The sequence below is a fragment of the Protopterus annectens genome, chromosome 2.part1 (assembly GCF_019279795.1).
Source record: "Protopterus annectens isolate FY-2018-M chromosome 2.part1, PAN1.0, whole genome shotgun sequence".
Taxonomy (NCBI): Eukaryota; Metazoa; Chordata; order Ceratodontiformes; family Protopteridae; genus Protopterus; species Protopterus annectens.
Window position 1 is genome coordinate 1,881,965,283 of NC_056729.1, and position 26,087 is coordinate 1,881,991,369.

The following is a 26,087-nucleotide window of genomic DNA, read 5'->3' on the forward strand; positions in this document are numbered from 1 at the left end:
TCGTCTCCTTAAGGATCTGCATCCAAAATCCCAGCCTCTCCATGTTTTTTGAACTTCCCCCATGTTTCATTACCATCCCTTTCCACTTTAAATTATAGCTTTCTGCTTGTGCTATGTATACGAGACATAGCTGTGTGAAGATTAGTTGTGTAAAATCTTACAATGATAGATGTCCTTCTCTTCTCTGTTGCAGTATTCTTTACATGAGGGAGTTGCCTGCCAAAACAACCAGACGTCAGCCAGTATAAAAAAGACTTTTACTGCTTAGACAGGCGTGGTATGTCACATGTAGGCTGCTATCGGGTGTAGGCCATAAAAGTGATGTATGCAAGCACCATCCTCAGAATTCAGTGTCCCAGGAGGGACGCCCATCTGAGGAAAGTATGTGGGCTAAGTACATCCAAGAAGAACAAAGTCGGAGGGATGGAATACTGCAACAGAGAAGCGAAGGACATCTATTGTAATGGTAAAATTTTACACAACTAATCTATGTCCTTCTATTCCTCTGTTGCAGTATTCTTTACAAGAGGGAGAATGACAAAGCTCATGAGGTAAGGGAGGTGGTAGGAGCAGTGGAGCTTTCCATGAAACCATGGAGAACAGCTCTGGCAAACCCTGCCCTAGATCTAGAAATGTCCAGTTTGTAATGTTTGGTGAAGGTATAGACTGAGGACCAAGTAGCTGCCTCCAGAATGCAGTTATTGTCCAGTCCTTTGAAGAAGGCACCAGAGGAAACAGCAGCCCTGGCAGAGTATGCCTTAACAGGAGAAGGGAGGCTGTTTCAGTGATTCTCATATCAGAAGGAGACAGCTTTAGAGATCTATCTGGAAACAGTATGTTTAGAAACAGAAAAGTCCTAAAGCCAAAGGGTGAAAGGAGACAAACAACTGGTTGAATGTCCTGATATTCTTTGTTTTATCAAGGAAAATCCTAAGCTGTCTGTGCATATCCAAAGTGTGCAGAACCCTCTGTGCAGAGTTTTGTGGAGAAGGGAAAAGGTAGGTAAATGAATAGACTGGTTGAAGGATAACTCATTTACCACTTTAGGCATAAGGGAAGGATTGATGCGAAGAGACACTGCCTCTATGGAACACCAAGAAAGGAGAAGAACTCATAAGTGCCTGGAGTTTAAAAAACCCTTCTGGCTGAGGTTAGTGCAAGCAGCAAGAAAGTTTTCCAGAAGTGCTTCAGGGAGGCAGAAGCTGCTGGCTCAAAAGGGGCTAGGGTGAGTTTCTCCAATACAAAGTTAAGATCCCAGGGAGGTGAAACTGGTTTCCTGGGAGGTCTCATGAAAGATGCCTTTTAAGAATTGTTTAGCCTCAAATCTAGAGGCTAAGGGGGAAGAAAGAGGCAGACATGAAGAAATAGCCGACAGGTACACTTTCACTGAAGAGTAAGCTAAGTCAGCATCCAGCAATTTACACAGGTATGAGAGAACCAGTGGGACTTCCACTGTAAGTGGATCGAGGTTACGAGAGAGACACCACAGTGAACATTTCTTCCATTTGGACAAATAAGATTTTCCAGTATTGATTTTAAGCACATCTTCTGAAAAAATGGTGTCTGAAAGGAATTAAAACCCCATCACCCACAACATCAGCTGAAGAGTTGACAAGTGTGGATGGATGAGAGTTCCTTCATGTTGTGTGAGAAGGTCCACTCTGTGGGGTAACTTGTGGTGACTGCCCTTGGCTAAATGCAAGAGTAGGGGGGAACCAGTGCTGTCTTGGCCAAAATAGGGTCACTAGCAAGATTTTTGGTCTGTCCTGCTGAATCTTTAGCAGGACCTTTGGAGTGACAAAAAGGGGAGGGAATGCATAAAGAAGCATCCCCCATCATGAAAAGCTGAGGTCATTCACCTTCCAGACCAGAGGATGTGAATCTCTGGCAAAAAACTGTGGAAGTTGTCTGTTCATGGGGGAGGCAGAAAGGTCTACTTGTGGAGTACTCCATTGGTGGACAACGTCTAGGAACACATCCCTGAGGAGCATCAATTTTTAAGACTGTGTTTCGGACATGCTCATGTTGTCTGCTACTACATTCAGGATGGAAGGGATATACACAGCCTGAAGGGGGTTATGAAGTTTGAAAGCTAGATCCCACACTTGCTGGGCTAGTCTACAAAGGAGATAACACTTTGCCCCTCCCTGCTTGTTCAAATACCAGAGAACTGTCATGTTGTTTGTGAAAATTTTTAGAGGGCCTGGGATGAAGAGAGACTGAAAGGTCTGAAGAGCCAGTAGCAGCGCCCTCATTTCTTTTATACTGATGTGCTCCCTTCTTTGAGAGGGGGGGCAGGTCCCTTGTGCTTTTATGAATCCGAAAGCTGCTTCCCATCCTGTGTCTGAGGTGTCTGTGAAAATCTCCTGGACAGGTGTTATATGGAGTGGGAGACCTAGGTTGGCAGTCAACTGTTGAATCCAACAGATAATCTCCCTCTTCAAGCAAGGGAAAAGGGGAATGGGGACCTCTAGTGGATGTGCATGTTGCATCCACACTGATTTCAGGAACCACTGTAGTTTTCTCATGTGGAGTTTTGCCAGAGGAAGCACTGGGATGGTGGATGCCATGAAGCCCAGAGTTCTGAAAAAATTCCTAGCAGTGATATGAGTTAGACGGATGAGGCTTTGAAAAAAAGGAAATGAGTTTCTGAGCCTTCTGAGTGGGGACAGAAACCTTCATAAGGTCTGTATCCTGCAGCCCAGAAAAATGTGGTCCTGAGAAGGGGAGAGAGAGCAGATTTTTGGTAGTTTATCATGAAACCCAGAGATTGTAGGATGGAAATAGGTGTGTTTAGGTTGTGCTCTAGAGCTCCTGGTGTGACTGCTTGAAAGATAAGGTCATCCAGGTATGAGAAGACCTGAATGCCCTGAAGTCTAAAGTAAGCAATAACTAGGGCTAGACATTTTGTGAATACCCTTGGAGTGGTGGAAAGACCAAAAGGCAAGGCAGAAAACTGAAAGTCACAAGAGGCTACAGAAAATCATGAAACTTTTCTGTAACTGGGATGAATGAGGATGTGTAGGTAAGCATCCTTGGTGTCAATGGATGCCATAAAGGCTTGTGGGATGATCACAGGAAATAGGGTTTGCAAAGTAAGCATTTTGAAGGTAGGCACTTTCAGGGAGGTGTTGAGGAAGGAGAGGTCCAGGATGGGTCTCCAAGGGTCCTTTTTCCTTGGCACCAAGAGCATTCTTGAACAGAACCCTTTTCCTCTTTGATTTGATGGAACAGGTTGAATGGTACTATGAAACAACAGGTCTTTCAGCACCTTTGGAAAATGTGGCATTTGCTCTCTGGGTGGTTGAGAGATGCCTCTGAAAGGTGGGAGTGAATTCCAGACCATGAAATAACCATGTTTTTATGATGAAGGGAACCCAAGAATTCTGTGTAATGTTTTCCCAAGCTAGAGTTAAAAGAGAAAGGCAAAGGGAAAGGGGGGTGTTTGGGGTCTAGATAGTCAGATGGACTCTGGGCTGTCAGGAACAGGCCGTTTTTGAGGTGGGGTTTGCTGTGGAATCCTAAATTGCTGAGGACTCTTACCAGACTTTTTAGCTTTATCTGGAGGGGGCCGTGACTGAATAATAAACACAGGTTTAGAAGGATAATTCCTTTGGAATTTTGGTACAGGGGAAACCAGGATGTGTTTCAGTTCCTGCATCTCCTTACCCTTCTCCTGCAAGGTTTTAAACAGGTCTGCAGCAGCTGGCCCAAACAGGGCTGAATTGTCCAGAGGGGTATCCATAAGTAAGGATTTAACATCCTCTGGCAAAGGTAAAAGTCTCAACCAGGCAAATCTTCACAGGACTGAGCCTATGGCAGCTGCCTTAGCTGAAGCCTCCACAGCATCATAACTATATTTAATTGAATGGTGGCCCACTTGTGAGGATGCCCAAGCAGGGATAAAGCCAAAGAATTATTTTAGAAAGTTGGGACAAAAGTTCCAAGGTGTATTAGTCATGTGTGTTTGATAACTGATAGCCCTAAAAGCGAGGGTTGTATAAGGGTATACGTTTTAGTCATGCGTGTTTGATAACTGATAGCCCTAAAAGCGAGGGTTGTATAAGGGTATATGTTTTAGTCATGTGTGTTTGATAACTGATAGCCCTAAAAGCGAGGGTTGTATACGGGTACACGTTTTAGTCATGTGTGTTTGATAACTGATAGCCCTAAAAGCGAGGGTTGTATAAGGGTACACATTTTAGTCATGTGTGTTTGATAACTGATAGCCCTAAAAGTGAGGGTTATATAAGGGTACACATTTTAGTCATGTGTGTTTGATAACTGATAGCCCTAAAAGTGAGGGTTGTATAAGGGTACACGTTTTAGTCATGTGTGTTTGATAACTGATAGCCCTAAAAGCGAGGATTGTATAAGGGTACACGTTTTAGTCATGTGTGTTTGATAACTGATAGCCCTAAAAGCGAGGGTTGTATAAGGGTACACGTTTTAGTCATGTGTGTTTGATAACTGATAGCCCTAAAAGCGAGGGGTGTATAAGGCTATACGTTTTAGTCATGTGTGTTTGATAACTGATAGCCCTAAAAGTGAGGGTTGTATAAGGGTACACGTTTTATTCATGTGTGTTTGATAACTGATAGCCCTAAAAGCGAGGGTTGTATAACGGTATATGTTTTAGTCATGTGTGTTTGATAACTGATAGCCCTAAAAGCGAGGGTTGTATAAGGGTACACGTTTTAGTCATGTGTGTTTGATAACTGATAGCCCTAAAAGCGAGGGTTGTATAAGGGTACACGTTTTAGTCATGTGTGTTTGATAACTGATAGCCCTAAAAGCGAGGGTTGTATAAGGGTACACGTTTTAGTCATGTGTGTTTGATAACTGATAGCCCTAAAAGCGAGGGTTGTATAAGGGTACACGTTTTAGTCATGTGTGTTTGATAACTGATAGCCCTAAAAGCGAGGGTTGTATAAGGGTATATGTTTTAGTCATGTGTGTTTGATAACTGATAGCCCTAAAAGCGAGGGTTGTATAAGGGTACATGTTTTAGTCATGTGTGTTTGATAACTGATAGCCCTAAAAGCGAGGGTTGTATAAGGGTACACGTTTTAGTCATGTGTGTTTGATAACTGATAGCCCTAAAAGCGAGGGTTGTATAAGGGTATATGTTTTAGTCATGTGTGTTTGATAACTGATAGCCCTAAAAGCGAGGGTTGTATAAGGGTACACGTTTTAGTCATGTGTGTTTGATAACTGATAGCCCTAAAAGCGAGGGTTGTATAAGGGTACACGTTTTAGTCATGTGTGTTTGATAACTGATAGCCCTAAAAGCGAGGGTTGTATAAGGGTACACGTTTTAGTCATGTGTGTTTGATAACTGATAGCCCTAAAAGCGAGGGTTGTATAAGGGTATATGTTTTAGTCATGTGTGTTTGATAACTGATAGCCCTAAAAGCGAGGGTTGTATAAGGGTACACGTTTTAGTCATGTGTGTTTGATAACTGATAGCCCTAAAAGCGAGGGTTGTATAAGGGTACACGTTTTAGTCATGTGTGTTTGATAACTGATAGCCCTAAAAGCGAGGGTTGTATAAGGGTATATGTTTTAGTCATGTGTGTTTGATAACTGATAGCCCTAAAGCGAGGGTTGTATAAGGGTACACGTTTTAGTCATGTGTGTTTGATAACTGATAGCCCTAAAAGCGAGGGTTGTATAAGGGTACACGTTTTAGTCATGTGTGTTTGATAACTGATAGCCCTAAAAGCGAGGGTTGTATAAGGGTACGTTTTAGTCATGTGTGTTTGATAACTGATAGCCCTAAAAGCGAGGGTTGTATAAGGGTACACGTTTTAGTCATGTGTGTTTGATAACTGATAGCCCTAAAAGCGAGGGTTGTATAAGGGTACACGTTTTAGTCATGTGTGTTTGATAACTGATAGCCCTAAAAGCGAGGGTTGTATAAGGGTACACGTTTTAGTCATGTGTGTTTGATAACTGATAGCCCTAAAAGCGAGGGTTGTATAAGGGTACACGTTTTAGTCATGTGTGTTTGATAACTGATAGCCCTAAAAGCGAGGGTTGTATAAGGGTACATGTTTTAGTCATGTGTGTTTGATAACTGATAGCCCTAAATGTGAGGGGTGTATAAGGGTACACGTTTTTGCCTAACCTCTCCATATGTCTACTATCTTTGTCAGAGGGGAGAAGGGAGATGGAGGGAAGCACCATTGTGAGCTTATCAGAAGCCACTGTATTGACAGAAAGGTCAGCAGAATGAGCTTTGAAAAGAAACTTACAGACCGTAGGCACCTTGTACAATCTGTCTGGTTTCTTAGGTGCTAGAGGCTGGAAATCAGGAGTCCTACTTGAAGGTAGGACAACAGGTATGGCTGAGGGACTAGAAGTATCTACCTGAAGTAATTCCTAGTAACATTTTTGTACTTCAGACATCTTACAACTGTGCCATTTGAAATGTTCCCTCATCTTACGCAAGGTCTCACTGAAAGTAATTTCCTCCACTGGTGAATCAGTACCATTGGAATCCTCCTCTGGAGATGCATAATCCAATGGAGAGGGGATCTGAGATGAATAAGCTAGGAACTCATCTTCTGAAGGTTCTTCCTCTTTGGAAGGAGCCTCTTCCATAACCTTTGTCTGAGGAGAGGTAACCCAGGGTGTGGCCACTACTGAAACTCCTGGAGGAGGTCTAAGGGACATAAAGGCATTGTAAATGCCATGTGTAAAGTTTTGCCAATCCTTTGTGGATCTGTGGGAGGTAACAAGTGTTTGTTTTTTTGTTTCTTCTCGCATGTAGATCAGCCCTATGTAAAGTCGGAGGACAAGACATAGGCTTAGAGTCAATAATTTATTTATTTGACAATTGTTAACTGGGAATGTCTGACTCAGAAACAGCCCATTTTCAGAGAAGACCTGGGGGATAAAGCCCTAAACAGAAAAATTACACATAAGGTTACAAAAACAGTTGCAAACAAAGAGTAAGCATGAATACAGAAGGATTCTTAAAAACATAGTATACATCACAGAAGTTAGGTTACATACAAAATACAAATTAGTAAAGTTTAATATAAGGTGAATGAAGTATCAGCTTCCTCTCTAACCAGTATTTGAGAGATCCCCCTGGGATCCTCCATGATCACACGTTTAGGCTTCTCCTGGACATCTACACTGGATGCCTGTGGTATCTCCAAAGATGTGCCGTCATTCTGATCCAAGGCGACCTCCGTTACGAGCTCAGTCTGTGAATCAGACATAGGGTCTGAATGTTTCTCTGGACTAACAACTGCCTTGGGAGAGACATCCGCCGCTGGAGGTGCAGCTGAAGCTTCAGGCCTAGGCTTCTTGGCCTTCTGCTTCACAAGTGACTTGGCCTCAGGCCCTGAGGGTCCCTCCATAGCACTTTTCATAAAGAGTTTAAAGTGCTGATTCTCCAAATATACTGAAAGGGAAGATAACCTACTTCTCAACATTTTAGGCACAAAGGCCTGACAGATAGGACAAGATCTACAATCGTGGATAAGCCAAAGACAAAAAGGACACTGCAGGTGATTGTTATGTGGAATCTGACGTCCACATTGGCATTTGCCTTTCTTGGATGACATTAAACCTAACCACAGCAGAAATAGCAAAGAAAGGTGGGGCACTTATGTGAAATGCTGAGACAGCAAATAATTCAGTGAGCAGAACATATGAACGGGTGAAGCGTTCGGACTGGCAAACAAGTTGTGAGGATGGTGCATGCATATGTCACTTTTACGGCCTACATCTGACAACAACCTATGTGCAATGTGCCACGTACCTCTAAGCAGTAAAAGTCTTTTTTATACTGTCCGATGTCAGCTCATTTTGGCAAGCAACTTCGTCATGTAAAGAATACTGTAACAGAGGAACAGAAGGACATCTCTGAAATACCTATTCAAGTCAGGTAATCCCTTGTTCTACTGGAAGGATAGACTTATCCCACTTGAATCTTGCCCTCTTCCCCTCCCAGACAAAATCATTCAACCCTTTATTAATTGCTATCCACAACTTCTTCTTTGGTTGATAAAAATATGCCTGACCTTTGTATAAAACTAAAGGGACTAAACATATTTTCACTGCTCATATCTTGCTATTTATATCCATAAAACAGAGCTTCCAATTTCAACATTTTTGTATTACATTTTTAGTCTCTTCCTACATATCCTTAGTTGCCATAATAGAATCCTTTTTAATCCATACTCCTAACTATTTCATTTTATCATGTCCCCACAAATATGGGTATTGTTGAATCAGTTCGTGTGTGGATATGTAGTTTACAGCTATAGCCTTTGTTTTATCTTTATTAATTTTGTATCCCAAAAAGACTTGACACTGTCTCAGAATGTTCCACAACACTGAATCATCATTTTCTGGTTTATATGGTATAAATTATCATCTGCAAATAAAGCCAACTTTTCTTGACTACCATATCCTTGAATTTCTGGGTCCCTTATTATCTTTGCAAATGGGTATAAATATAACGCAAATAAAGGGGAAAGAGGACACTTCCGCCTGGTTCCTTGGCTCAAACAGAACTTATCAGAGAGGAACCCCTCTGCCCTAATTTTCACCTCCGATCCCTCATATATCCTCCTAATCAATCTTATAATTTTATAAGGGAATGCAAATGCCTTCATTGCTCTAGTCATAAAATCCCAGCTTACTCTCTCAAATCCTTTCTCTGCATCAAGAACCACCAACAGTGTTATTTTTTTAACGTTTTGCTTCCTTCTGGATCATCATTCTTCTATTAATGTTGTCAAAAGTTTGCCTCCTCTTCACCAAACCACAATCAACACTTTATAATCATGGTTTAGAATCAAAATGGGCCTATATGAAGCTGGATTTGATAGGTCTTTACCATCTTTCGGTACTACAGCTACCACTACTTTCTTCCAGGATGTTGGTACTTCTACTTTTATGACACTGTTAAACAAAACCTTCCAGATCTTTATCAGTTTTTCCCTCCTAGCTTTCAAACTTCTCATCTCCTCCTGTCTGTCCTAACTGGTAGTAATTGAGCCTATCTACCTCCAACCTTGCCATATTTAATTTTTCCATAAACATTTCCATGTGTACTTGTTCTTGATTTCTACATTTCTTTGTTTTATAGATAAACCATCCTCCCATTGTAATGTCCCCTACTCTACGGAGGAGGCTTCTGTGGGCACCACTGCTACCAAGGGAAGTGGAACAAAGGGCTTGCCAGTGTAAACAAAAGGGGAGTCTAGCCACTACTGCTAATGTTTCCTACACATATTTTTACCAGCTAGGTTTGTAGACAGGGTGGAGAAGCTGAGACCACTAGGCTTGTAACAGCCACTGAAGTATTCTCATATGGTAGTGTGCATTGTGCACCATTATTACTGAAGACACAATTAGCTTTAAAAATCTGACAACCACAGCAGCAATGGGGAATGAAGTCTGAAGAAGAATTAACATCACCCTCCTCAAAGTCTGAATTCTGTCCAGTGGGAGAAAAACTAAAGAAATTGTTGTGTCCAAGTGACAGCCAACAGTGTATCCTCTAAGAACCTATGTTTACCCCGGGTATCACTTCTGTGTCACTGCTAGACACAGGCACAATATACTAACCTCGAAAAAGGACATAGCAAAATAAATTTAAAATGGGTGGCGAAAGCCAAACACATTCTGGCTAGGCTTATAAATGCCCTAGGGCAGATAGCCTAGTATGATAGCCTAGTATGAACCTATGAACCTAAGATGGAAGGAGATTTGACCTCTGAAAGTTTATGGATATTCTCAAGGACAGACACAGCCTGAGCAGATACAGTTTTTGGCCTCCAAGAGAGATTCCATCTTCAGAGTTGCCAGGAGGCAGTCATCTAGGTACAAAAAAACTGGGAATCCATGCAGTTGTAGGTCAGCTGTGTGCTTGGTAAACATTATGGGGGCTGTGGTGAGACCAAAAAGTAAGACTCAAAATTGATAAAGACCGTCTTCCCAGATGAAAGAGAAGGAATATCTATGACTCTCTCACTATTTTCATGTAAAGGTAAACAACTTGCAGCTCCACTGGACACATCCAGTCATTTGCCTGAGAGAAGGCAAAATTGATTTCAGAGTGATCATTCTGATCAGGTCTTCCTTACATATATATTTCTTTAGGTAGCTAAGGTACTGACTTTCCTCAGGAACAAACAAGAGTCTTGAGTGAAACCCTGACTGGTCTGGTGGCATATCCTGGATGGCTCTTTTGGACAGCAAGGAAGTGATTTCTTCCTTCACCGACCTTACCTGATTGGGTGGTACATCCAGCAGTGGTTGTTCTTGTTTTAGGAGCATTAAGAAAAGGGTATACAATAGCTTCTGGGTGTGATCTCCTTCACCCATCTGTCCTACATGATCTACAGGATGGCCTCCCATGCAATTCTGTAAAGAGAAAAATGACCATCAACTGCCTCCAGGCAGGAGTAGTCAGACAGTCCTTCAAGGAAACTGGGGTTGCCTATCTGAAAAGGGTCCAAAGTATCTCTGGTTTAGTGGACCTTTTCTGCCTCTGGGCCTGCAGCATCCATTAAAGGAGCTGCCTCTCCCTCACCACCCCTGTCAGAAAGTGCATCAAACTGCTCATACTTGGACTTCCTGAACCATAATGAATGAAGTTCCTTTCGGTTAAGATTGGACAATCTCTGTGGGGCCTCAAACTGCAGAAAGCATCTTAGCCTGTTCACACTTCTGCATCTTTTCTTTTACAGATGGACCAAAAAGTGATGATCTGTCAAAGTGGGCACTGGTGAAGGATGTGTTAAAGTGGTCCACAAAGACAGAAGGGTGCAACCAGACCTGGCTCCTCATGGCCACACAAGCTCTGACTGACCTCTGCACTCCATCCACTACGTTGTGCATGAGAAGCATGAAGAGGTTAGAAAAAATGGACACTGTCCCTATAACTTCCCTCAATTGTTTCCTGGAATCAGATGTCAGGGAGGCTTTGGAGCAGTTAGAGCTTCATGAGCCATATCCTTCTGGAAGTGATTTATGTTGGTGGTTTAGTTCAACATGCTTAAGGCAAAGATGTCTGAAACATACACCTGCTTCCCTAATCTTTCCATTGCTGTGGACTCTTTGTTGGGGGATGACAAGAGGATAAATTATTACTGGTTGCTGCCACCATAACAATGGAATCCACCACAGGAGATTTTGCCTAGTGCTGTCTGCACTTGGGAGGCCTAAGAATTTTGCCAGCCTTTCAAGTTACTACCTTGCATGTGTCTGCTAAATTCCATGACATCCTTACTGCCAGATCAATTAGTTTATCTGTTAAAGGAACCACACAAGAATTAAATGGGGCTGAGCGATAAGCTTCAAAGATAACCTCCTCGTCTTGATGGGGAGGGTGTGGGCCAAGATGCTCTCTGCCGCATAAGTTCCAATATCTCACCAAAGGAGACATCTTTAGTGGAGACTTCAGGGAATCCCTTCTTTCCTCTTGAGTTGACATCTGATGTGATAAGATTCCAGTGGGGAGCCTATGTGTCTCCTCTTATACATCCTCTTCTTGAGCACATCAGGTGGGATATAACCTGACTCCTCACATGACTCTTCCTGCTGTGTGGCAGTAGCTTTGAGGCCTGTAGCTTGACTGTGACCAGATGTTTGATGGGAGAAGCAAGAATAAACAGGAGTCCTGGAATGGATCTGATACCAATGAGGTCTAGCAATCATCCCCTCATAACCTGAAAGACATTATCTACCTACCTAGAAAGCCAAAGAATTTATAAGAGTACAAACCAAGGGTAAGAGAACAGCAAACTCTCATCAATTCACAATGCTAACGTCTCAAAAAAAGAAAGCAAATCGGAGTCAAGATCAAGCTGCAAACACAAAAGGCAGCAAACCAGATCTGAGGAAATGAAGGAGCAGGAAGTTACAAGTAAAAGAGGCAGAGCTGAGGGGGCTAAAGACCTTACTACTGGCTAGTGTTGGAGCTGAAGTCTCACAGATTGAAGCCAGATGGTGCAGACATCAGCTCTCTAGGCACTAGTACATGACGGGAGGGAAAACCTTAAAGGGGCTTAAGGCTGGAGCACTAATGCTGCCGAGGTGGAACCAACAAGCATCTCAAGGACACACAGGTCCAAATGGACATACTGAATGAATAAGTTCTGAATATTAAAATACTGCTCCATCTCCTTGTAGTTTGACTGCAGGGTAATTGAATACTTTACAAGAGCAAAAGTCATGAATAGTAAGGGTGGCTTTTCTTGAACTGACATATCAATGCTTGTGAAGCTGAGCTGTTTACTGCTTTCCTGGATTTACTCTGCAGTACAATAATGCTGAATGGTGCACAGAAGAGGATAACATTTGTTTTTTATGATTGGAGGACAGTTTCTTAAAAGGTAAGCTTGACTGAAAAATCCTAATTAATATCTGTGACAAAGATTTGAACTGGAGTAAAACAGGCAGACTTAATTACACTAAGAAAGAGGAAAACATTACACATTTACTGATGACAGTACAAACAAGCACACAATGGAAAAGACTACTGTGCTGTTGGAAACTATGGCAATGAGACACATTTGTATGCATGCACCTTTTTTTCCTGGCACCATTACACATTTAAAAGCATAATTCTGCAATTTTTGGTTCTGAGTCAGAAAAGATACCCTAATCTGCTTTTATCGTACAAGTCTTCATTTAATCATTAATTTGCATACATTCCATTTTTTAATGCTTACCTAATTTCTGTATGTCATTTGTCATGTCTGTTCCAGGACTGAGCCTGAAAAGGATCCAGTTGGATTACAATTCTACTTTACTTATCAAAATAAATGAATAAATAAATGAATGAATGACTGTATGAAAGAATGATTGATCAAGTAATTCATTCATTTATGTCAATTTCTTGCAGCCCAGTGCTGGGTCGACATGTTTCTGCCAGTACATAAGTGAACTGATAAGTAGCAGGATAACTGTTGTGTAATGGATGAGATATTATCGGCTCCCTATTGAAATGTTAGCACTTGAAATGATGAATGCAGACATGCCAAAAAATAAACAAACAAAAAGACTGAAAACCCGGAAAAAAGAGTGAATCTCAAAGATCACTCTTCTCCTTCAAACTTCTGTTTTGCAGGGAGCAAGCCTCACTCCACCCCAATGTAGGGTGCAAGGCCCCAGACTCTCGAGCTTATATATATCAACTCTGAGATCACCATACCTCAGAGAAAAGAGAAACATTTCAGGAAATAGTCATCTCACTTAGCAGAAGTCTTTTTTTTTTTGGCCATTCAGTCTCTGTGGTTTGTGTCCTGAAGCTAAGGTGGCCTAACGGAAACTGAAGCTATAATTAAGAAGCACATTTTTATGGGCAAAAACAAAAGGTCAGTAAGAGAAGCATTAACATCCATACCAGTAGACTAGCTCTGACTTGAAGGGGATATCTACTGTAGTGCTTTCTTCCAGCAAAGAAAAAGAACTACTTCCATATGGTATTTTAAGCTGCCCTTATACACTGTGTAAATACAGTCTGCTGGTAAGTTCTGGGTAACATTCTAGCTTAGAAGCTATTCTGCTAGTGCTTCTACATCTTGAAACTGTCTACCCTGTTTGAAATCAGGTGGACAATGAAATTGGCACACAAATGTGGTATCACATTATACAAAAAAATCCACATCAATGCCTTAATGAAACAAAACATGAAAAAGGTTATTATTTTCTGTGTAAAATCAGACACATTTTCCTTTTCATAACAGCACCTCACAAGATAGTTACATCTTTAAGAGCTGCTCAAAGGTATAGGAATTTACAGGTATATTTATTAATACGGAATCTAAGGACAACAAGCATTCTGGTTGTGAAAGTCAAGTCCAAACTAACGAAGCAGACTGCAGCATTAGTTTGCTAGGCAAAAAACTGGTAGCCTGAAGCAGTGCCACATAACACAGCATTATAGCTTTGGTGACTACTGTACTACTGAGAAAAAGATAAATCTACTGCAGCAGAGCTGTTTGCTGCACACTTCCATTTCAATGTTATTACCTTAATCAGTTGTTAAATCATATAGAAGTTTTATTCATTTACTTTCTGCCTTGTTAAACCAATGTGCTACGGTTGCAGATGCATATGCAAGTCAATACAAAAATAAGGGAGCTAGTTTGGAAGATATGAGTAATACTGTTCTGCAGTTGCACCTTCCACACAGTTGGTGTCACCTTATTCCACAAGGCTGGGAGTTTATTTTCTAGGTGCGGCACCATTACACATTTAAAAACAGAATTCTACAACTTGCTGCTTCACACATACATAGTTACTTAATATTTACCACTGTCTGGGTAACCTTTTTGAGCTTTACAGTAACACTGCAGTAATGACAGGAAAAAAAAAACGACATCAAGTGCTTATGGAGTCTGCCAATACTGTGTAACTATTAAATTCTCATCGCCCCATTTACATAACTCATTTTGTATATTAGTAAATTTACAACTCTATACCTTTTTTTGGAAATACAGTCTGTTTACTGTTTTGATCTTAGAAGAAGAAATCCCCTTAATATGTAGACTGATTAAATTTGATATGTATGTCCTTCTTACTGCCTCTTTTCTCCTTGAAGATATGCTAACACGCTGACCTCCAGATATGCAAAATCATTTCTCCACTTTCATTGCTTCAGTAGTAAAAATATTAAGCTGCTGCATTCTGTCATCATATATTTTATCCTTCATGCACTCAGAAGTCTGTTAGTTATTCCTTTAACTTTTCCTATCACCTTCATATTTTCACACGCCAGCCCAAAGGTATGGAGAAAGAGCTTCTGTATGTGATATTGGTGACCGAAGATCAATTAGTGAGTAGGGCCCCAATGGCTGTCCGTGGGTACTCAACTATAGTTCAGCTTCTCTGGGGAACAGCAAAGGTTTCCACCTTCTTTGATAAAAGTTTTTGATACAGACTAGGGTCTTTATCCCAAGTAGACAAGTGAATGGGCAGTGCTGCCAGATCATCTGCATTGGATGATGAGTACAAGGAAATATAAGCACATGACCCAAAATTATATCACTGTACACTGTGTGTGAGGGCGGCAGGAAAGAGTTGCTCATGGAGAAAAGGCTCCCAGCCATTATACCAGCACCATACTGGGATACTTCTCTCTTCGTCATCCTCCCAGCCATCATACTGGCACCATACTGGGATACTTCTCTCTTCGTCATCCTCCCAGCCATCATACCAGCACCATACTGGGATAACTCCCTCTCCATCATCCTTCCAGCCATCATACTGGCACCATACTGGGATACCTCTCTCTTCGTCATCCTCCCAGCCATCATACCAGCACCATACTGGGATACCTCTCTCTCCGTCATCCTCCCAGCCATCTTACCAGCACCGTACTGGGATACCTCTCGCTCCATCATCCTCCCAGCCATCATACTGGCACTGTACTGGGAAACCTCTCTCTTCGTCATCCTCCCAGCCATCATACCGGCACCATACTGGGATACCTCTCTCTTCGTCATCCTCCCAGCCATCATACCACCACCATACTGGGATACCTCTCTCTTCGTCCTCCTCCCAGCCATTATACCAGCACCATACTGGGATACCTCTCTCTTCGTCATCCTACCAGCCATCATACTGGCACCATACTGGGATACCTCACTCTCCATCATCCTCCCAGCCATCATACTGGCACCATACTGGGATACCTCCCTCCATCATCCTCCCAACCATCATACCGGCACCATACTGGGATACCTCTCTCTTCATCACCCTCCCAGCCATCATACCGACACCATACTGGGATACCTCTCTTTTCGTCATCCTCCCAGCCATCATACCGGCACCATACTGGGATACCTCTCTCTTCATCACCCCCCCCAGCCATCATACCAGCACCTTACTGGGATACCTGTCTCTTCGTCATCCTCCCAGCCATCATACCGGCACCATACTGGGATACCTCTCTCTTCGTCATCCTCCCAGCCATCATACCATTACCATACTGGGATACCCTTCTCTTGGTCATCCTCCCAGCCATCATACCAACACCGTACTGGGAAACCGCTCTCTTTATCATTGTTAAAGAGATAGGGAAATGGTAGGGGGCAGGGAAAGGAAAAATTGTTTCCTCTCTTCCTGGAAGGACAATAAAACTATACACAGAAATCCAAATCTGATACAATAACAATTCTGTACAGTGGCAACACATAGTCTCTAGCTCTAGAATCAAATTTTATTACAATTTTGTAGAGCAAATTTTTATTTGAGTTAGACAGCTGATCATCAAATGAAACTGTCTGATTCATTTACTGCAATGTACATAAAGCAGTACATACAAGTTACATAACAAAATGCAAATTGGCATCTAATGAAAGGATAGGTAAGCCAGGTACCAGCTGCTATCCTTGTAGCACAGAAATAAAATAATAATTTGTTTGTGACTCTGAAAAAAACACTACAGTGTTTAATTAACCATGTATGGGGAAGGGATGTAGGATATTCAGTGACTATTAATTATGGAAGATAAAAATAGAACAAGTACAGAGCAGAGCAAACAGATTTAGAATTGGCCAAACAGAATTCTGAGAAAGAGGGGAAAAGAAGAGAGCATACATCTAAGAATAATACATACAAAAAGCATCACCCAAACCTCTGTATGCATGAAAAAAGTAATTCATGAGAGAAGGAAAGATGGAAAGATCGAAAGATGAGAAAGACATACAAAGGAAGAGAGCAAGGCTGGAGTGAGAAGAAGCATGGAGAGTCAGATGCACAATACTTCTCATCTGTCATGCTTACTTGTTAAGTTGTTTGGTATAAAATCTCACCTCTCACGTTGCTGTCTGGCACTGCAGATTCCTCTTCCTGCCAAGCAACCCTTACACTGCCTTTCTTCTTCTTGTATATTCCTTCCTGGTGCCTGGTAAATGATGTCTTAAATGAAAAATTGTCACTTGCCCCCAGAACCTCTGCTGGGAATTTTGGAGGAATTGCATCATCTGAACCTGTGGATGGCAGAGAGAAGTTAGCAATGAAAACCTGATTTTCACTGATTGCATTTCTGTAAAATCTACTAGCTCAATATGCAAAACAATATACAAGGTCAAACAAGCCCCAAAATACAAAGCCAACATAAACATTCATTAACTCTAGCACTCATAAGAAAGAAAAAATCCAGAATGTGTTTCATAAACTAGTGCAACTTACCCCACAGTATTCAAATGATTGCTAGAGGTGTTTTGCATGATCCTACTGAGGAATTAATGCTGGGGAAGAAAGACTAGTTGTGTAAAATCTTACCATAACCATAGATACCCTTCTCTTCTATGTTGCAGTATTCTCAACACTTGGGTTCTTCTCTCTCTTGCTACCCGAACGTGCGGCCAGTATACAAAAACTTGCAGTCACTGTTGGGTACGTGGGACATCTGACAATGGCCTAGGGAATGTGGGCCATAAAAGTGATGTCTGCACGTACCAGACCTCAGAACTGAACACACCAGTCGGACCCGAGTCCCAGGAAACTGTGCAAGTCCAATGCCATCCAGTAAAGGGAAGAAGAGGGGAAAGAGGGGAGGGAAGGAATACTGCAACACGGAAAAGAAAGACATCTATGGTTATGGTAAGATTTTACACAACTTTTCTATGTCCTCCTATTCTCATGTTGTAGCATTCTCAACACTTGGGTGAGTGCCAAAGCTCAATGGGAAGAAGAGGGTGGTAGCTTGGAAATACTTTCTATAAATCCATGCAGGATTGCCCTGGTGAATCCAGACCTGGCTTTGGAAATGTTGTCCAATTTGTAATGCTTGGTAAATGTGTGGACAGAGGTCCATGTAGCTGCCTCTAAAATTGCGGTACTGCTGTATAAATCCATCCTCCCAACCATAGTTTTGGGAATCTACCCAAATGTAATGACTGCAACAGTGAAACACGAAGAACATAGTACAGCTGTGTACACTTACCATAAATGTAGATGTTTGAGTGCATTCACTGTTGCAGTCCTGGTTACCCTCCCTCCAACCCCTGTTTATGCCTCTTTGTACCTTTACTATGCTTAAAAGCTTTTTTGATGTATTTGCTTTTGTTTGGAGGTATATTTTTGTGTTTTTAATTAATATTTGGCTCCCCATTTGGGGGGCACCTGACATCTGGGGCAAGAAAAACGGATGTAATGGCATCGGCTGCATGTTTTATACCCCTGACGACCTGACGTCATGGAAAAAGGGACAGCAACCGACGCAGGACCCAAGACTTTGTTAATCAGGCCGACTGAGGGCAACCTGCCAGCAGATTACCCAATTGTAATGACTGCAACAGTGAAACATGAAGAACATCTGTAGTATTGTCCATAAACAATTTTAGTGGGCCCTGTTTCAGAGCATGTTGGAAGGCCTTTAAGGCCAACAAAATTGCTCTCATCTCTCCGATACTGATATGTTCCTGTCTGTAGGAGTCTGGCCAAGTGCCCTGGACTCTCAGACAACCCATGGCTGTTCCCCAGTCCAGATCCTTGGCATCTGTACACATCTCCTGCACTGGCAGGGAAGACTGTAAGGGGAGTTCTAAGTTGCAGCCACCACATTATCTCTTTTTTTCAGGTAAGGAAGGAAAGGGATTTTGTACTCTAGAGGATGAGAGAGTTGTGTCTATACAGACCTTGGGTACCATTGTTGCTTCCTCATGTGGAGTCTTGCCAGGACCACCACTGGTGCCAAGCACTTTGTGATGACCCATGGTGCTGTAGAAAGTCCAAAGGGCAAGGCACAGAATTGAAAATGTGAGGAGGTCACAGAAAAATGCAAATATTTCCTGTAGCTGGGCTTTTTTGGGATATGTAGGTAGGCATCTTTGATGCCCAAGGTGGCCAAGAACCCTTGAGGAAAGATGAATTAGTACAGAGTCTAGAAATTCTGGTAAATTGATCCTTAACAACATTCAGAAATATGATGAAAGACTTAATTTCCTTGATGTTGATATGGTCTCTTACCTGCCAAGGAGACCAGTCCCCCACCATGTCTGGATCCCGATGTTGTTGGAAGAAGCCCCCACAACCCAGGTCTGAACTGCCTGGAGCTCCTGAATGGGGGAGGGAATCTGCAAAGGCAGCCCTGGATACAGAAGGAAACCTGCTAAATCCACCAAAGAAACTCCCTTTAGAGACAAGGCAAAGAAAGGAATGGGAAAGTCCAGAGGATGACAACGCTACAGCCAATTTGTTTTGAGGTACCATTAAAACTTCCTCATGTGGAGTCTGACCAAAGGAACCACTGAAAGAGTGGAGGCCATGAATCCCAGGGCTCATAGAAACTCTTTTGCAGACACCACCTGTAAAGGAAGAAGAGACTGGCAGAATGCAGTCAAGAAGAGGACCTCGGAAGGAGGATGCAAAGCCATCAGTGATAATCCTGCATCCCAGAAGAAAGATTAGTTGTGTAAAAACTTACCATAATGACAGATGTCCCTCTCTTCTCTTGTGCAGTATTCTTTACATGACGAAGGTGCCTGCCAAGGTGATGACCCGACGTCGGCCAGTATATCAAAGTCTTTTACTACCTTAGGGTGCTCGGTACATCTGAAGTAGGCCACAATTAGATGTTGGCCATAAAAGAGACGTACATGTGCGCCATCCTCAGAACTGAAGCCCCAGGTGGAGAGTTAGTCTAAGGGAAAGAGGATCAATGTATTCAAGAATGCCAGGAAGTGGGGGAAGGAGGGTGGGGCAGAATACTGCAACAGAGAAGAGGAGGACATCTATTGTTATAATAAGTTCTTACACAACTAATCTATGTCTTTCTATTCATCTGTTGCAGTATTCTTAACGTGAGGGAGAATACAATAGCTCATGCAGAAAGGGAGGAGGAAGTGGCAGAGGAACTCTACAGGAAGCCATGGAGAATGGCCCTGGTGAACCCTGCCCTAGATTTGGAGATGGAATCCAGATTATAATGTTTAGTGAAGGTGTGGACATTTGCCCAAGTAGCTGCTTTTAAGATAGAGTTGGTGTTCCATCCTTTGAGGAATGTCCTCAAGGAAGATACTGCCCTTCTAGAGTGAGCTTTGACTGAGCCTGGAAGGAGTTTACCATGGTGGGTATAGCAAAAGGCAATGGATTTTTATATCCAGTTGCAGATGGTCTTTTTGGATACAGGCAACCCCAGGGCCCTGGGGTGGAACGACACAAACATTTGGCCTGATTTTCTAAAGAATTTGGTCTTGTAAAGGTAAAACCCGAGTTGACTGTGTACATCAACAGTGTGTAGGATCCTCTCACTACTGTTAAGGGGTGATGGGAAAAAGGTAGGGAGGTGAACGGTCTAATTTAAGGTAATAGCCACTAGGAGAACAGTTTTCCAAGTACAGTGTTTGAGGGAGCTAGAAGAGGCTGGCTCGAAAGGTGCTTGAGTCAGTTTCTCTAGCACAAAGGTAAGGTTACAGGATGGAGAGACAGGTCTATTGGGAGGTCTAACATGGGGGACACCTTTAAGGAATTGTTTGGCCTCAAATCTGGAAGCTAGGGGTGGCGAAAGTGGCAGACAAGCAGACGTAGCTGACAGATGTGTTTTTATGGAGGAATAAGCTAAGCCTGCATTAAGCAATTCATAATGATATGACAGAACCATCAGGGGATCCGCCGTAAGCAGGTCCTAGTTTCTGGTAAGTCACCAAAGCGAAAATCTCTTCCATTTGGAGTACAGTTTCCTGGTATTAGGTTTCCTGGCCCCCTGTAGGACTTGTAGCACATCCTCAGAATAAAGGTGTCTGAAAGAAATCAGGGTTCTGTCACCCACAGGGTCAGTTGGAGGGTCTCTAATTGTGGGTGGATGAGTGAATTAGAAGTTATGTACCTACCATAACGTTCCATGTTAGTTGTCTTCTTCTCGCCTTCTTTCTTGCTGAATGGGTTCGGAGCCGAACCTCGGCTCCGACTCGGCCACTCTAAAAGCTCGAGAGCTAGTTCCACCGGCTCGAGGCTCCCCTGTATCCCACAATGCTAGGCAGTAACTCCTCAGATCTCGTTTGTAAGCTAGGCCCAGCTAGGAACATTCCATAATATGGAAGAAAAGGGATAACCCACCTCTATAGGCCTACTGAAAGGTGTCCTAAACCTGACTGAGGAAATATATATATATATATATATATATATATATATATATATATATATATATATATATCTATAGAGGTGGTAGAAAGGATAAAGGTCACAAACAAACTCCTCTAGGTCTGTCCAGGCTAGGGGGAAGGAGGGTGGGGCCTTAAGAAAGAAGGCGAGAAGAAGACAACTAACATGGAACGTTATGGTAGGTACATAACTTCTAAATGTTAAGTTGTCTATCTCGCCTTCATTCTTGCTGGATGGGACCGCGTCCCTAGCACCTTGTCCCGGGTGGCCTATCGGAACAGACTCTTGAGTACAGTGGAACCAAAGTTGGCTCGGCCTCTAGAGGCTAAGTCCAACTTATAATGAGAAATGAAGTTATGGGGAGAAGCCCAAGTAGTTGCAGCGCAAATCGAATCAATAGGCAGTCTGTCTTGGAAAGCTATAGATGTAGCTAAAGCTCTAGTTGAATGAGCCCTGGGTTTGGTTGGCAACTGTTGATGTCTGATCTCATACACAAAGGTAATCAAAGAAGTACGCCATCAAAAAAGAGATACCTTAGAAACTGGAAGGCCCATTCTGCCTTCTGCATACGAAACAAACAGTTGATCAGACTTCCTAAATTGTTTGGTCCTGTCTAAATAGTACCTAAGTTGGTGATGAACGTCTAACCAATGTAATTTTTGTTCCGATCTGTTCGAATAGTTAGGAAAGAACACATGAAGATCAATGGTTTGATTCAAATTTGCTGGTGAAGCTATCTTAGACAAAAAGGACGGGTTGGTACACGTAAGGACACCCTATCCTTATGAAACAAAAGATAAGGGGATCGACTACACAAAGCATGAAGTTCAGAGACTCTTCTGGCTGAAGTAATAGCTACCAAAAAGAGTGTTTTCCAAGATAGAAATTTCATTGAGCATGAAGCTGCAGGTTCAAAGGGGGGAAGAATCAAGGACGTCAGAACCAAGTTGAGATCCCATGGAGGAGGAGGATCCCTGATAGGTGGTTTGAGGAGAAAAACTCCCTTTAAAAAGGCTTTGCAGAGTTTGTGAGACATAATGGAGGACTCTGAGACTCCAACATGAAAGTTAGATATAGCTGCCAATTGAACCTTGATGGTAGAAGGAGACGAACCTGAGTGGAAAAGTTTGGCTAGAAAATCTAGAACTGATTGAATGGAAGCAGTGAAAGGATCTATATCCTTTGAATGCGCCCAATAGGAAAAACGTTTCCACTTACTATGATAAATCTTCCGAGTGGAAGATTTATAAGAGGCTATTAAAATATCTCGAACAGAGTGAGATATTAGAGGAAGCCTGGCTAGAGTTGGAATTGGAGAAACCATGCTGTGAGGTTCAGAGAAGGGAGGGAGCAGTGCAACTGACCCGACTGATGGGTCAAGAGGTCTGGAACTGGGTCCAGATGCCAGGGTTGCTCCAACAGATAACGGTGAAGAAATGGGAACCAAACCTGTCGAGGCCAGTAAGGGGCAATGAGGATCATGGAAGCTTTCTGAGCGATGGCTTTCTGTATTAGTTGAGATATCAGTGGGAAGGGGGGAAAAGCATACAGAAGTCCCCGGGGCCAATCGTGGACTAGAGCGTCTCTGCTGGGATGGCCTGGTTGGGGAAAGAGGGTGAAATAATCGTCACACTTGCTGTTTTGGGGAGTAGCGAAAAGGTCGCAGCAAGGTCGGCCCCACTTTCGAAAGACTTTGTCCAACACTGAATTCTTCAGAGACCACTCGTGAGGCATGAGAATAGCTCTGCTCAATTTGTCCGCAATCACATTGGACTTCCCGGGAATGTGCGTTGCTAACAGAAACCGCTGAGAAGAAATCGCCCATTGCCACAGTCTGAGTGCTTCTCGACATAGGGGGTAGGATCTGGTTCCGCCTTGTTTGTTGATGTACCACACTACAGACATATTGTCTGTCTGAATTGCTATAGTTCCTTTGGGAAGAGAGTCTTGCAGGGCTTGCAACGCTAGAAGCACTGCTCTCATCTCCAGGACATTTATGTGCAAGTGGCGTTCGAAAGGTTGCCATATGCCCTGGACCGTCCTGCCCTGGTAATGCCCCCCCCCACCTGATCAGGGAGGTGTCCGTTGTCAGTGTAGCAACCGGAGGGGAAGGAACAAAGGGTCTTCCTAGGAAGAGCTGGGGGGATGTGACCCACCAAGAAAGATGATTCTTGCACGATTGTGTTATCGCAATGGAATAGGACATTGGAAGTTGTTGGTACGACCATTGTGTGAAGAGCATCCATTGTAAGATTCTCATGTGGAATCTGGCTAAAGGAAGGAGAGGGATAGCAGCCGCCATTATTCCTAATACCTTCAGGACTAGTCTGACTTTGATTTTGTTGCTTTGAAAAACAAGAGAGACTTGTCTGTGTATGTCTGCTATTCTCTGCTCTGTGAGTCTGGCTGACATGCTGACTGTGTCTAGATTTGCGCCTATAAAGGTAATAACACGACAAGCCGACAAGACAGACTTTTCGTAATTTATTGAAATGCCTAGTGTTTAAATGTGTGAAAGGTATAGTCTCTGGCAAGAAGCAGAAGACGCTTGGTGGGGGCTGTAAGGAGCCAGTCGTCTAAATACGGAAACACTTGGAATCCTTGACGTCTCAGATGAGAGGCGACCACTGCCATGCATTTGGTAAACACTCGGGGGGCTGTAGTGAGTCCAAAGGGCAGGGCCCTGAATTGGAAATGACTGGTTCCCAGCCTGAAGCGGAGGAATCTCCTGGAGCGACTGCTCATTTTGATGTGGTAGTACGCATCCTGGAGATCTAGAGAGCACATCCAGTTGTCCCGCCCCAAAAGGGGTAGAATGGACTGCAGCGTGAGCATCCGAAATTTTGTTTTCTTGACAGACTTGTTCAAGTTGCTGAGATCCAAAATGGGTCTCCAGTCCCCTGTTTTCTTTGGAACCAAAAAGAATTTGGAGTAGATTCAGGACCCTTGTTGGTCTGCTGGAACTCGTTGAATGGCTCTTTTTGCAAGCAGCTTTGATATTTCTAGCGCTGCTTGTTCCCTTTGACTGGGTGGAACGTCTGGAAGGGATTTTTTTGATTGCTTTGGAATGCGAAAGAATGGGATTGTGTAGCCTTCGGAAATGATGGACTGTACCCACTTGTCTTGAGTTAGGGATTGCCAGGCTTCTGGGTACAGCGATAATCTTCCCCTGGCTGCCTCCGAAGGTGGACAGTCGGGCAACACCTCAGGGATGCTGAAAGGGCTTGTCAGAGAATGTTTCTCGACTGCCCTGATTCTGCGGGCCCCCTCTGCCTCTAGGACGGCGTCTACCATTATTGTTCCCCCCTCTGCCTCTAGAGGGGAACCGACTCTGTGCGTCAGGCAAAGCTCCTTGAGATTGTTTGCGGAACTACATCTTTCCCCCCTTCTGGCCTTTGGGGTAAGGCCTAGAAGGAGTAGAAAAATGGACTCCCACGGCAGAGAGAGTCTTGCCTTCCGTCTCGCACCTAGTCAGGGTTTCCTTCACTTGAGGACCAAAGAGGGATGATCCATCAAACGGGGAGTTAGTGAAGGACGCCTTGAAAGGGTCCACAAAATTACATAGCCGCATCCAGGCGTGCCGACGTAAGGCCACACCTGTACCTGCCGCTCTACTCGCTCCATCCGCCGCATACGAAAGGAGGCGCATGGAGGAGTTAACTATTGAGTTGAGGGTAGCCAGCTGAGAGTTCATCCTATCCTGAAAACCCGCAGCTGTTGGATCCTTTAACATTTCACTCGCTTCCTTGGTCAAATCTCTCTGGAGACGAGTGAAATGACACAGGTAGTTCAGCGAGCGCATAGAAAAGGTCGCTGACGAGAACATCCGCTTCCCGTACCTGTCCATAGTCCTAGACTCCTTGTTAGGAGGATGGACAGGTACTGAAGGATCAGCTAGCTCCTTCTTGGTGGCTGCAGCCACCACCATAGCATCCACAGAGACGCCTTTGGTTAAGAATTCTTTGTCCTTGGGGGCAGTGATAAACTTTGAAGGTCTCCTGGGGGTGGGGTCCACAGAGTCAGGAGCCGTCCAGGCCTTCTTTGCCACCACCTGCATAAGGGGGTCAAAAGGAGGGGACACCCAGGAGGTGGAAGGGCGAGAGCCAAACGCCTCAAGATACACCGATTCATCCTCTGAAGGGTTGAGGGCTGGCCAATTCCCCCTCTGTTTTAGGATCTCGAGGATGTCTGCAAAGGAGACATCTTCAGAGGGGGAACGAGGGGAACCTTCAGAATCCTCTAAATTGGTGTCAGAGGTGACAGACTCAGGGGAGTCGATGTGCTTCCTCTTGCACTGCCTCTTCCTAGGAGGCTCTCCTACCGGGTCAGGAGAGGCCCCGGAAGAGGAGGAGATCCCCACTGGGGATACTTGAGGAGCTGGCTCTCTGCGATCTGGGATGAGGGAGTGAGCAGAGATCACCGGAGGCACCATGGAGGGAGGAGCAGATGGAGCCGACTGTGTTGTTGAACCAGGTTCTAACACGCTCCTAATGACCTCAAAGGCATCCCTGTCAGGCAAAGCCAGAGGTCCCCGCTCCGAAAAGCTGAAAACCTCCCCCGGCACCGACAGTGATGGCTCCGAGGCCGATGTCGGAGCCGAACTCACCAGAGCCGAAGCACCGAGAGGGAGAGCGGGGTCGGACAAGGGTCCGATGCCACTCGCCCCCTCGGAGCCGACGAGGGAAGTCCGGCACCGAGATTCCTCCAAGGAAGAAATCGGAGCAGACGGTACCAAAGACAACGGTATCAGTTCCGATGCAGCCACAGTCTCGGGTCTGAGCCGCCCCAGCTCCGAACTCAAAGGAGTCGGAGGAGGAATATTCTGAGTGATGGGATTAGCCATCGACTGTTGAGTCGGGCTTTGAAGCATCTGGGCCAGTGCCTCGGACTTAAGAAGTCGACTCACTACCCTCTGAAGGTCATGATCTGATAGTCTCGACGACCTAGAGGAGTGAGATCTATGGCTCCGTTCAGACAGCAATGGAGATGCTGGAGCCGAA

General features: G+C 43.8%; 1 protein-coding gene across 1 annotated transcript in view; it reads right to left on the minus strand.

Moving 5' to 3' along the window:
• ALMS1 (ALMS1 centrosome and basal body associated protein) overlaps positions 1-26,087 on the minus strand; it is a 958,782-nt gene that overhangs the window by 324,491 nt on the left and 608,204 nt on the right. Inside the window, exon 8 of the mRNA XM_044063634.1 lies at positions 16,794-16,970. Coding sequence (XP_043919569.1) covers positions 16,794-16,970 — 177 coding nt within the window. The remainder of the gene's footprint in view (positions 1-16,793; positions 16,971-26,087) is intronic.